At 56.9% G+C, this 12,889-nt stretch overlaps 1 protein-coding gene across 1 annotated transcript; it reads right to left on the bottom strand.

Annotated features, from left to right (window-relative positions):
* Positions 1-10,435, bottom strand: CDK2 (cyclin dependent kinase 2). Its single transcript, XM_029072682.2, has 7 exons — positions 10,276-10,435; positions 9,947-10,024; positions 7,331-7,451; positions 6,558-6,728; positions 2,004-2,105; positions 1,489-1,692; positions 1-1,173 (listed from the first exon to the last, which is right to left on the bottom strand). Exons 1-7 carry the CDS (start codon positions 10,389-10,391, stop codon positions 1,069-1,071), a joined length of 897 nt encoding a protein of 298 aa, XP_028928515.1. The 5' UTR covers positions 10,392-10,435; the 3' UTR covers positions 1-1,068.
* Positions 10,436-12,889: the final 2,454 nt, after the last annotated feature.

Raw genomic sequence — 12,889 nt, 5'->3', positions numbered from 1 at the left:
GGCTGTAAAACTAGGAACTCTTTTTTTAATGAAATTACAAACTAAATTACCACACAAGACGGAACAGGGGTGGGGTGGGGGGATGGGGGCACAGGAAGGCACAAATATTCTTTTTTAAACATTTTCCCTTACAAAACCCCAAGGTGCACATCCAACCTGAAATATAAATAGTATTGCTAATCCTTCTGCTCAGAGAAAAAACATCTTTTCCCTCCCCAGTCTTCCCAAAAAACCCCTTTGGCCTCAGCTCTGCCCCTGCTACGCTCTGGACGGTTACGAGACCGCCGTCGTTCCCCCTTTTCCCTTCCCCCCGCCCAAGCCCTGTCAGTTTCCCGGCCTCCCAGGCCTCGTGTTGGGGTTCTGGGGGCTTCTGGGCAGCGGCGGGGAGTACAGAAAGGAGCCCGTTCTCACTAGGGACAGAATCCCTGCCCCGGCCTCCCGAGGTTGGGGTGATTTGGGAGTGGGAGGGGTTGGCCCCGGGACAGGGATTCGGGCCCCTCCTTCCCGCCTCCGGTTGTGCTCCTTGAATTCAAGGTTGGGGCCCCCGTCCAGTGAGCCCCCGGCCCCCGGCCCGACCGGCCCCGGGGGAGATGGGGACTTTAGGGGGGAGATGGCTCTGTTCTTTTTAAAACACTTGAAACCTTAAAAGGGGTCAGGAAGCCTCTGGGAGGCCTGTTTTCCAGAGGCCTGACCCATGTGGGGGTGGGGAGCGGGGGGCGCTAAGTGCACTGAGATTTGGACTTCCTTCCCCTCCCCCTGCCCTCCACTCCGCCGTCCCCAGCGGCGGGAATGGGGGCCGGCCAGGCCGCGGGTGGGGGGACACGACCCGGCCCTGCGACACCAAGGGGGCCGACGGGGCCGACAAGGCAAGATGGACGGTCCGGCCTGGGGAAAGCAACTGCAGCCCAGTCCTCCCCGAGCTGGGGCTGGGGCTGGGGCTGGGGAGGGGGCTGGGGGAGGACAGAGAGGCCGGCCTGGAAAAGGCACCAGCAGCCCGGGGGTCGGGGGCTGCAGGGAAGCGGGGGTGAGGGGGCACAGAGAGGCGGGGCCCGGCCCCCGGGGAGGGGCTCAGAGACGCAGGTGGGGGACGGGCTTGGAGACGTCCTGGAAGAAGGAGTGCGTCAGGGCGGCCTTGGCCGAGATCCGCTTGTTGGGGTCGTAGTAGAGCATTTGCTGAGGGATAGAGGGGGAGAGAAATTATAACAACAGTAGCAAGAGCGGTACTTGTTAAGTGCTCACTATGTACCAAGCACTGTTCTTATCACTGGGGTAGATTCAAATTAATCAGGTTGGACACAATCCCTGTCCTACAAGGGGCTCTTAGTCAACCCCCATTTTACAGTTGAGGTAACTGAGGCCCAGAGAAGTGGGAGGGGAGATGCCAGGGGAGAGGCCCGGGCCGTTGGGTGAGGGGCTCCTGCTCCTCCTCCTCCTCCTCCCGCCCTCGGCTCGCCCGCCAGTCCCGTGGGGCCGCGGGCCGGTGCTCACCGCCAGGAGGTCCCGGCCGGCCTGGTCCAGAGGGGGCACCACCTTGCCGAAGTCCTGGCGTGCCCACTTGGGGAAGCTGGGCTTGTAGTCGGGCATGGAGGTGACGCCGGGCCAGACCGCCTCGTCGGGGGTGCCCAGCGTCCGGAATATCCGGAACAGCTGGTCGATCTCCGAGTCCCCGGGGAACAGCGCTCGCCGGGTCACCTGGGGACGGATGGACGGCGGGCTGAAGTCAGGCCCCTCTCCCCTCCCGCCGGCTCCCAGTGGTCCCGTGGTGAAAGGTCAGTGGGGCCTCCCCGGCCCCCATGACGCAGCCCGCCCATCCGGGGAGGGGGTGGAGGAGTCCCACCCCTTGAGACGGTGACAATGAGACCCCTGTATGGGTCCCTGCCAGGGCCCCTGGGGCTGCCGCAGGATGGGGGGGCAGGAGGGGAGGGGGAGTTTCCCAAGCAGCTCACGGGACGCGGGCATCGAGCAGCCACCTCCTCTCCTGCCCGCCCAGCGAAGGAGCCTACCATCTCCGCGAAGATACAGCCCAGGCTCCAGATGTCCACGGCGGTGGAGTAGTATTTACAGCCCAGGAGGATCTCCGGAGCCCGGTACCACAGCGTCACCACCTGCGGGGGGTCCGGACCCGTCGGCAACCCAGGCACCCCTTCTTTTTTCTATTTCTTATGCTATTTATTAAGCGTTTGCTACGTGCCAGGTGCCATACTAGTCGCTGGTGTAGACACGAGGTGATCGGGTTGGACACAGTCTATGTTCCGCATGGGGCTCACGGTCTCCCTCCGCCCCCCATTTTACAGATGAGGAACCGAGGTCCAGAGAACTCAAGTGAATTGCTCAAGGTCACACAGCAGACACGCGGTGGAGCCGGAATTAGAACTTGGGTCCTTCTGAATTCGGGCCACGCCCATCTTTCCAGTCCGGGCAGAGCAGCCCCCAGTGTCAGACTGGCAGCCGCTGTGAGGGAGGGCAGGGGGTGTGAGTGACAGGGTTTGTCAAAGAGGAAAAGAGATGGTAGTGAGCGTACATCAAAACTGAAAGCTCACTGTGGGCAAAGGACGTGTCTATCCCTTTTATTACACTGTACTCCTCCAAGCGGTTAGTACAGTGCACTCTCGCAGTAAGTGCTCAATGAACACCACTGACTGATGGATTGATTGGATGAACTGCGCTGGGCTGAGTGTTTGGGAAAGAACGAAGAAAGCATGAATCACACTCCCTACCCAAAAGGAGCTTCCACCTAATAGGGAAGACAGACACGGAAGTGTACGTGAGTATAAGAATAATAACAGTATCTGTTAAGCGCTATGTGCCAAGCACCACACTAAGCTCTGGGGTCGATAGGGATAGTCACTCATTCATTCAATTGTATTTATTAAGCACTTACTGTGTGCAGAGTACTGTACTAAGTGCCTGGGAGAATACAATAAACAAACATATTCCCTGCCCACAACCGAGTTGACAATCTAAAGGGGTTGGACACAATCCCTGTCCACGTGGGCCTCACGGTCTGAGTAGAGTGAGTATGATTTAATTTCCATTTTGCAGATGAGGAAACTGAAGCGCAGCCAAGTCAAGTGACTTGCCCCAGGTTACACTGCAAATGGTGGAGCTGGGATTTGAACCCGGGTCTTCTGACTCCCAGGCCTGGGTTCTTTCCACCAAGCCACAATGCGTCCCTGAGTTGGGGGGGGGGAGCGGGGGGGTGTGGGTGTGGGTTGTATACGTGCGTCTGTGTTTCTGTGTCTATCGGCACACCTATACTCGGGGCAGACTGACTTGGCTGGGTCAGTCTGTCTCCACCTTCAACGTCCTTGATCTCAAGTGGTCCCAGAAGAGAGGACTCCTCTCCCTCCTCTCCCCTTCCTCCAGAAGGCCTCCTCCTCTTCCTCCTCCTCCTCTGCACCTCAGCCCCAGATACCCACCACCGGCCCAGGTCAGTGTAAACTTGCTGCTGCTCCTTAACCACTTACTCTGAGCGGCCCAGTGGAGAGAGCACGGGAGATGTAAGCTCCAGAACGTAAGCTCGTTGTGGGCAGGGACCGTACCTGTAATACTGTGTTGGACCCTCCCAAGCGCTTAATTCAATGCTCTGCACACTGTAAGCGCTCAATAAATTCATTCAATCGAATTTATTGAGCGCTTACTGTGTGCACAGATGATTGACTGACACCCAGCAGCTTGGCTAAGCCACTTAACCTCTTCGGGCCTCAGTTTCCTCCTCTGTAAAATGAGGATCACCTACACCGTGAGGCCTGAAGGGGACCGGGACTGTATCTGACCTCCGGACTTTCTGTCTAGCCAGGGTTTAACTTGTGGCGAATCCGTAATCCACGATGTAAACACTCCACATCTTCGTCTCTTCATTCCCTCTCCCATTTAGGAATGATACCTGTGGTATTTGGTAAGCGCTTACTAGGTGCCAAGCAGTGGGGTACTAAGCACTGGGGTAGAGCAGGTAATGGATCCTCATTTTGCAGAGGAGGGAACTGAGGCCCAGAAAAGTGAAATAATAATAATAATGGTATTTATTAAGCACCTATGTACCAGGCACTCTACGAAGCGCCGGGATAGATACAAGCAAATCAGGTTGGGCACGGTCCCTGTCCCACGTGGGGCTCCCGGTCTCAATCCCCATTTTACAGATGAGGTCACTGAGGCCCAGAGAAGTGAAGCGACTTGCCCATGGTCACACAGCAGACAAGTGGCAGGGCCAGAATTAGAACCCAGGGCCTTCTGATTCCCAGGTCCGTGCTCTATCCACTAGGACACGCTGCTTCTCTGCCCATGGTCAATCAGCCGTTACACGGCAGAGCCGGGATTAAAACCCAGGTCCGCCGACTCCCAGGCCGGTGGTCTGCCGACTCCCAGGCCGGTGCTCTTTCCACTAGGACACGCTGCTCCTCAGGGCTCTGCACACAGTAAGTGCTCAATAAACACAGCATTAACTGATTTCTATAAACATTTTTGGGACTGTTTCCCCCAGTAGGGGGTAAAGCACCTTGAGGCCAGGGTGTCTGTTATCTTTGGCTTCAGTTATACACCCTGGCCCGCACACTCTGCTCCTCTGGTGTTAACCTTCTCAATGGGCTTCCATCTCACCTTTCCCGTCGCCGACCCCGGGCCCGGACTGCCTCTGGCCTGGAATGCCCTCTCTCCTCTGATCCCACAATCACTCATCCCCTTTTCAAAGTCCTACTGAAACACCTCCTCCAAGAGGCCTTCCCAGACCAAGCCCCGCTTCTCCTCAGCTTCCCCTCCCTTCGGCGTCACCACGACTCCCTTCCTTTGCTCTGCCCCCCCCTCCCGACCCCCCGGCACTTACGTAGATATGTACACTTCTATAATTCTATTTATTTATATTGATGCCTGTTTACTTGTTTTGATGAGCAGCAGTGTGGCCTAGTGGAAAGAGCCGGGGCTTGGGAGTCAGAGGTCGTGGATTCTAATCCTGGCTGCGCCACTTATCAGCTGTGTGACTCTGGGCCGGTTGCTTAACTTCTCTGGGCCTCAGTTACCTCATCTATAAAATGGGGATGAAGACTGTGAGCCTCACGTGGAACAACCTACCTTGTATCTGCCCCAGCGCTTAGAACAGTGTTTGGCACATAGTAAGCGCTTAACCAATGCCATCATTATCATTATGTCTGTGGCCCCTCCCCCAGACTGTGATCCTGTTGTAGGCACGGAATGTCTCTATTGCTGTATTTTACTTTCCAGGCTCTTTAGTTCAGGGCCTCTGAACACAGTAAGCGCTAAATAAACATTCATTCATTCATTCATTCAATAGTATTTATTGAGCGCTTACTAAATATGACTGAATGACTGCTCTCCCAAATGCTAAACCCGGCGCTTTGCACACAGAAGGTGCTCAATCAATACTGATTACCTAGACTACTGCATCAGCCTCCTCGCTGACCTCCCTGGCTCCTGTCTGTCCCCACTCCAGTCCATCCTTCACTTAGATCATTCTTCTACAAAAACGTTCCGTCCGCGTCTCCCCTCTTCGAACACCTCCAGGGTTAGAAACTCCTCAATGGCGATTTGAATGTTCTCAATCAGCTCCCCCCCTTTCCTTACCTCAGTGATCTCCTATTACCATCCCGGCCCGCACACTTTGCTCCTCTAAGCCCAGCCTATGAACTGTAGGTACCCCTTGCCCGCCTCCTCCCTCTGGCCCGGGACTGTCTCCCCCTTCATACCCAACGGACCACCAAATCTCCCTTTTCAACCTTCCTAAAAGTCACATCTCCTCCCAGAGGCCTTCCCCGACTAGGCCCTCAACTCCCCTACTCTCTCTCCCTTCCGCGTCGCCTTTGCATGTGGATCTGTACCCTTCAACCCCTTGATATTCACCCCACCCTCACCTCCTGGCCCAAATCCCTCCTTTATTTTAGTATCTGTCTCCCCTTTCTAGACTGATAAGCTCCTTGTGGACAGGGAAATTGTCTACCGGTTCCGTTGTGCCATAATCTTCCAAGCGCTTAGTATGGTGCTCTGCACCCAGGAAACGCTCAGCAAATATCACTGACTGAAGGAGCCAAGGTGGGAGGAGGGGGACGACTGAGGATCCCGCTCTTCTAGTGATCGATCAATCGTATTTATTGAGCACTCACTGTATGCAGAGCCCCATACTAGGCATTTGGGAGGGCTCGGTACAACAATATAACAGACACGTTCCCTGCCCATGGCGAGCTTACAGTCTTGAGGGGGAGACAGACAGAAACAGATAATCTGCAGATATGGACACAAGTGCAGTGGGGACGGAAGCAGGGGGCTGCATAGAGGGGGCAAGTCAGGCAGTCGCAGACGGGAGTGGGAGAAGAGGAAAGGAGGGCTCAGTCAGGGAAGGCCTCTTGGAGGAAATGGGCTTTGATAAGACTTTGAAGTGGGGGGAGAGTCACTGTCCGTCAGATATAAAGAGGGAGGGCGGTCCAGGTCAGAGGCAGGATGCGGGCGAGAGGTAGGGGGCAAGACAGATCGGGCCCTCGGGAAGCTGTTTGAGGCTGGTTCCGCCTGGTGTCCGTCCCCGCGGGGCTCGGGGGGGAGGGGGGACCTCCTACCTCGTGGGTGTAGGTGCGCACGGGCACCCCGAAAGCCCGGGCCAGCCCAAAGTCGGCCAGCTTGATGGCACCCTCGGCGTTGATGAGCAGGTTCTGGGGCTTCAGGTCCCGGTGCAGGACGCGGTGGGAATGGCAGAAGGCCAGGCCCTGCAGGAGCTGGAACAGGTAGCTCTGGGTGGAGAGACAGGAGGGGGAGGCCGTGGGGTTGGGGGCGAAGGGGCACCGATCATCCAGACCCCGGGGGGCGGGGGGTGTAGGGGGCCAAGGCGCTTCAATGATCCCAACTGCCAGCCCCCTCCCTCCACCCCTTCCAAGATGTTAGTTTACAGAAGGCCTGGGGGTAAGCGACTCTTACACTAAGTGCTCGAGAAATACAATCGATTTCTTTTCAACAATATTAGTTAAGTTTTTACTATATGCCAGGGTCCTTACTAGGTGCAGGAGCAGATACAAGCTAATCAGGTCAGATACAGTGTATGTCCCACGTGGGGCTCACAGTCTTCATCCCCATTTCACTGATGAGGTAACTGAGGCCCAGAGAAACGAAGCGACTTGCCCAAGGTCACCCAGCAGACATGCAGCTGAGCCAGAATTAGAACCCAGATCCTCGGATTCCCAGGCCCGGGCTCTTTCTGCTACGCCATGCTGTTTTCCGACTGATTGACTGATTGACTGAAGGGGAGGGAGAGTCTCCAATAATCGATCGATCACTGTTATTTATTGGGCGCTTACGACGTGCAGAGCTCTGTACTCGAGGGTACTGGGGGGTCTACCTTGATGAGAGGCAGGGGGATGCCGGTCAGCGTGGACGCATCCATGAACTTCTTCAGGTCCTGGTGTAAGAACTCGAAAACCAGGTAGAGCTTGTTTTCCGTGTGGATGACGTCCAGCAACCTGCGGGGGCGGGGAAAGGGGGAGGGCGGCAGGGGTGTGTGGGAGGGACGGATGGGAGGGGGGCCATGCTGAGGCGGGGACTACCACCTGCACCCGCCCCCTCTATTCAGAAAATAGTATTTATTGAGCACTTACTGTGTGCAGAGCACTACTAAGCACTTGGGACAGTAAGATACAACAGTAAACAGTGTCATTCCCTGCCAAAAACGAGTTTCCAGTCTTGGGGAGGTGGAGAAAGACATCAGTACAAATAAATACCATTACAGATAAGGACATAAGTGGTGTGAGGCTGGCGGGGGTGGGGGGGAGGAAAGCAAAGGGAGGAAGTCAGGGTGACGCAGAAGGGAGCGGGAAATGAGAAGCGGAGCTTAGTCTGGGAAGGCCTCTCGGAGGAGATGGGCCTTCAGTAAGGCTTTGAAGGTGGGGGGAGAGTCACTGTCCATCAGATTTGAGGAGGGAGGGCGTTCCAGGCCAGAGCAGGACGTGGGCTAGAGGTCGGCGGCGAGACAGGCGAGATGGAGACATAGTGAGAAGATTAGCACTAGAGGGGTGAAGTGCGCAGCCTGGGTTGTAGAAGGAGAGAAGGGAGGTGAGGTAGGAGGGGAGAGAAGTGATGGAGAGCATGGTGAGGAGTTTTTGTTGGATGCGGAGGTGGATGGGCCAACCACTGGAGTTTTCTGAGGAGTGGGGTGTCACATCCTGAACGTTTTTGTAGAAAAATGAACCGGGCAGCAGAGTGAAGTATGGCCTGGAATGGAGTGAGACAGGAGGCTGGGAGGGCAGCAAGGAGGCTGATGCAGTAATCCGGGTGGGACAGGATGAGTGACTGTATCAATGTGGTAACAGTTTGGATAATAAAAATAATAATAGTAACGGCGTTTGTTAAGCGCTTATTACGTGCTAGGCATTGTACTAAATGCTGGGGTGGATCCAAGCAAATCGGGTAGGCCACGGTCCCTGACCCGCATAGAGCTCATAGCCCTCATCCCCATTTTACAGAGGAGGTAACTGAAGCACAGAGAAGTGAAATGGTTTGCCCAAGGCCACACAGCAGGCAAGTGTTGAGGCCGGGATGAGACCTCATGACCTTCTGATTCCCAGGCTTGTGTTCTAAGCACTCCGCGTGAGAAGAAGCGTGGCTCAGCAGACAGAGCCTTTGGGAGTCCAAAGTCATGGGTTCAAATCCCGGCTCAGCCACTTGTCAGCTGTGTGACTTTGGGCAAGTCACTTCACTTCTCCGTCCCTCAGTGACCTCATCTGTAAAATGGGGATAAAGACCGTGAGCCCCATGTGGGACAAGCTGATCACCCTGTATCTTCCCTAGCATTTAGAACAGTGCTTGGCACATAGAAAATGCTTAACAAATGTCATCATTAGTAGTATTATGAGGCGAAGGGCAGCTTTTAGCGATGTCGCGACGGTGGGACGGATGGGATCTGGTGACGCATTGAATATGTGGGTTGAAGGACCGAGACGCATCACCGATAAAGCCAAGATCACAGGCTTGTGAGACGGGAAGGATGGTGGTGCCATCTACAGTGACGGGAAAGTCGTGGTGGGGGACACAGGTTCGGGTGGAAAGAGAGGGAGCTGTGTTTTGGACAAGTTGAGTTTGAGGTGACGGGAGGACAGCCAAGTCAGAAGTCCTGAAGGCGGGAGGGGATGCGAGGCTGGACAGAGGGAGGGACGTCCCTTAGTACAGTGCTCTGCACCTAGTAAGCGCTCAATAAATACTATCGAATGAATTGAATGAACGTCGGGCCTGGATGGAGAGGGAGACTGGGGAATCATCCGCAATCTGCTTAGAAGCAGCGTGGCTCAGTGCAAAGAGCCCCGTGCTGGGGGCTCAGAGGTCACGGGTTCTAATCCCGGCTCCGCCGTGTGAGCTGTGTGACCTCGGGCGAGTCGCTTCGCTTCTCTGTGCCTCGGTCACCTCATCTGGGAAATGGGGATCAAGCGCGTGAGCCCTACGTGGGCTGACCTGATGACCTTGTAATAATAATAATGATAATGAGGATATTTGTTAAATGCTTACTACATGCCAAGCACTGTTCTAAGCGCCGGGGGAGAGATACAAGGCGATGGGGCAGCGCTCAGAACAGTGCTTGGCACATAGTACGCGCTTAATGCCCGCATTATTATTATCCGCAGGGAGTCGAGGCTGGGGGAGCGCACGAGTGGGAGGGAGTGGGTGTAGACGGAACCCAGAAGGGGCCCCAGAAGTGACCCTCAGTGGAGCCCCCCCACCTCCCGCCCGGGGCTGGGGGAGGCAGGCGGGGGAGGCCCGGCCTCAAAAGAGACCGAAAAGGAGGGACACGAGAGGAAGAAGCTCCTCGTGGGCGGCGAAGGCGTCTACCCACTCTCTTCTCCCGGGCTCTCCCCAGCGCTCAGTGCAGTGCTCCGCACCCGGGAGGACTGATGGATGGGCAGTTGGGGGGGGGGGGGACGACGACACCCCGCCGCCCCTCCCTCCCTCCCTCCCTCCCTTTGCTTACTTGACGATGTTGGGGTGACTGAGCTCCTTGAGCAGGGAGATCTCTCGGATGGCAGTGCTGGGGACCCCCTCGGTCTCGCTGCAAGGGGAGGGGGGAAGGGGTTCAGGACCCCCGGGCCTCCCCCAGCCCCCCCTCCTCCCCTCCCCCCTTTTCCCCGGGACTCCCGGGACCGGCTCGACCGTCATTCTGGGGGCGGGACCGTTGGCGCCGGTAACCGTCCGTCCCCCGGGGGTCCCCTCCCCCACCCCCCGAGGGGGAGGGGAGGGGAGGGGAGGGGAGGGGAGGGGAGGGGAGGGGAGGGGAGGGGGCGCCCCAAGGGACCGACTGACGTGTCCAGCCGGATCTTCTTCAGCGCCACCACCTCCCCCGTCAGCTTGTTCTTGGCCTTGTAGACGACCCCGTAGGTGCCCTCCCCGATCTTCTCCACCTTCTGGAAGTTCTCCATGGGGCCGGGGGGCGGGGGGGGGAGGGAGGGCTCCGGGGGCCGCCCCGCACCGAGGGCCGCCGCTCCGGCCGGGGGCCCCTCGGCTCACTTTCTCCAAGTTGCAACAATGTTGCCGCCGCCGCCGCCGCCGCCGCCGCCGCCGCCCGGCCCGCCCCTCCCCCCACCGCCCGGCCCAACCCGGCCCGGCCCGGCCCGACCCGACCCGGCCCAGCCCGTCCGCGCGCCGGCCGAGCGAGGCCCCGCCCCCGCTTCCCGCCTTCGGGGAGCCCCGCCCCCCCGGCCTCCCATTGGTCGCCTCTGCCGCCGGGGGCGTGGCCTCGTCTCCTCTCCTCCTTCGCCCCGCCCCCTCCGCGCGCGCGCGCCCCCTCGCGGCCCCCGCCGGCCCCGCGGGAGACCCCCTCCCCACCCTGGCGACCCCTCCGTGACCCCGGCCCGGGCCGGCCCCCCCGCCAGGGAGAAGCGGAGCGGGCCCCGCCCGCACTCATTCATGCCCCCGGAGCGATGGGGCGCTCACTCTGTGCGGAGCCCTGGGCCGATGATGATCCAGGTTTCCGGGGGAGAGGCGAGGTCATCACCTTCTTCATCCCCATTTTCCAGATGTGATGACGGAGCCACAGAGAAGGGAAGTGGCTCGCCCGAGGTCACCCAGCAGGCGGTAATCATGAGGGTATGTGTTAAGCGCTTGCTCTGTGCCAAGCGCTGTTCTGAGCGCTAGGGAGGTCATCAGATTCTCATTCATTCAATAGTATTTATGGAGCACTTACTATGTGCAGAGCACTGTACTAAGCGCTTGGAATAGACAAATACATTCCAGTCCCTGCCCTTTGACGGGCTTACAGTCTAATCGGGGGAAACAGACGGACAAGAACAATGGCAATAATTCTCCCACGTGGGGCTCACAGTCGTAATGCCCCTTTTACGGATGAGATGAGTGTGGCACAGAGAAGTGAACTGGCTCGCCCGAGGTCACACGGCAGACAAGTGGCGGAGCCGGGATTAGAACCCAAGGCCTCTGACTCCCAAGCCAGGGCTCTTGCCCCTAAGCCACACTGCTTCTCTCTGGCTCTGCACAAGGGTCTCTGTGCCCACCTTGAACCCCAGGAGGCTGAGATATATCTGCAAATAGAAATATATGTACATATCTGAGATGATAGGTCTGCAAAGATCTGTTATGTATTTGTTTATGTGAATTAATGTCTAGACTGTGAGCTCGCTTTGGGCAGGAACTTGTCTGTCTGCTGTTGTATTGTACTCTCCCGGCCGTTAGTACAGTACTTTACGGAGGGGAGTGGGGCAGAGAGGAAACAGAGAGAAGGGGGGGGGGGGCTCCGTCTGGGAAGGCCTCCTGGAGGAGGTGAGCTCTCAGGAGAACTTTGAAGAGGGGAAGAGAGTTAGTTTGGCGGAGGTGAGGAGGGAGGGCGTTCCAGGACAGTGGCGGGACGTGGGCCAGGGGTCAACGGCGGGACAGGCGTGAACGGGGGACCATGAGGAGGTGAGTGGCAGAGGAGCGGAGCGTGCAGGGTGGGCAGGAGAGAGAAGGGAGATGAGGTAGGAGGGGGCAAGGGGATGGAAAGCTTGGAAGCCAAGAGTAAGGAGTTTTTGTTTCATGCAGAGGTTGATGGGCAACCACTGGAGGTTTTGGAGGAGGGAAGTGACATGCCCAGAGCGTTTCTGTAGGAAGATGATCCAGGCAGTGGAATGAAAAATAAACAGGAGTGGGGAGAGACAGGAGGAAGGGAGATCCAAGAGGAGGCTGACACAGTAATCCAGTCGGGATAGTATGAGAGCAATCCCTCTGCGCTGCTTTGGGGTTTAGTACATCAGTCTTTGGGTAGGAGGATGTGAGAGGGTGGGGTTGGAGCAGCTTCGTAGTGAGTAGACAGAGCAGGGAATGCCAGTCTATACCTTCACCCCCAAGAATTGAGCCCACCTTATCCCTGCGGAAGTCAGGGCGCGGGAAGTGAAAGGAGGCCTTTAGACTCTGTAACCTCTTTTGGGGCGGGGAACATATTTCCCAACTTTGTTATATTGTATTCTCCCAACTGCTTAGTACAGTGCTCTGCACAGAGTACACGTTCAGTAAACGCCATTAATTCATTCACTCAATCGCATTTATTGAGCGCTTACCGTATACAGAGCACTGTTCTAAGTGTTTGGAAAAGTACAATATAACAATAACGGTGGCATACCCTGCCCACAACAAGCTTACAATCTAGAGTGGGGAGACAGACATCAACACAAATAAAATGACAGATACGTACAGAAGTGCTGTGGGGCTGTGAGGAGGGGAAGAGCGAAGGAAAGCAAGTCAGGGTGATGCAGACAAGGAGTGGGAGATGAGGAAAAGTAAATTGATTTAACTCCTCTGGGCCTCAGTTTCCTCGTCCGTATAATGGAGATGGCCAAGATGGCATAATTTCTGTTGTTCTTCCCTCTTAAGACTGTGAGCCAAGTACGGGACAGGGACCGGATATGACCTGACGGTCTTGTATCTGCCC

The sequence above is a fragment of the Ornithorhynchus anatinus genome, chromosome 10 (genome assembly GCF_004115215.2).
Source record: "Ornithorhynchus anatinus isolate Pmale09 chromosome 10, mOrnAna1.pri.v4, whole genome shotgun sequence".
NCBI lineage: Eukaryota > Metazoa > Chordata > Mammalia > Monotremata > Ornithorhynchidae > Ornithorhynchus > Ornithorhynchus anatinus.
Note: the sequence above shows the minus strand (reverse complement) of the source record. Positions and strands in the feature narration are given on the sequence as shown.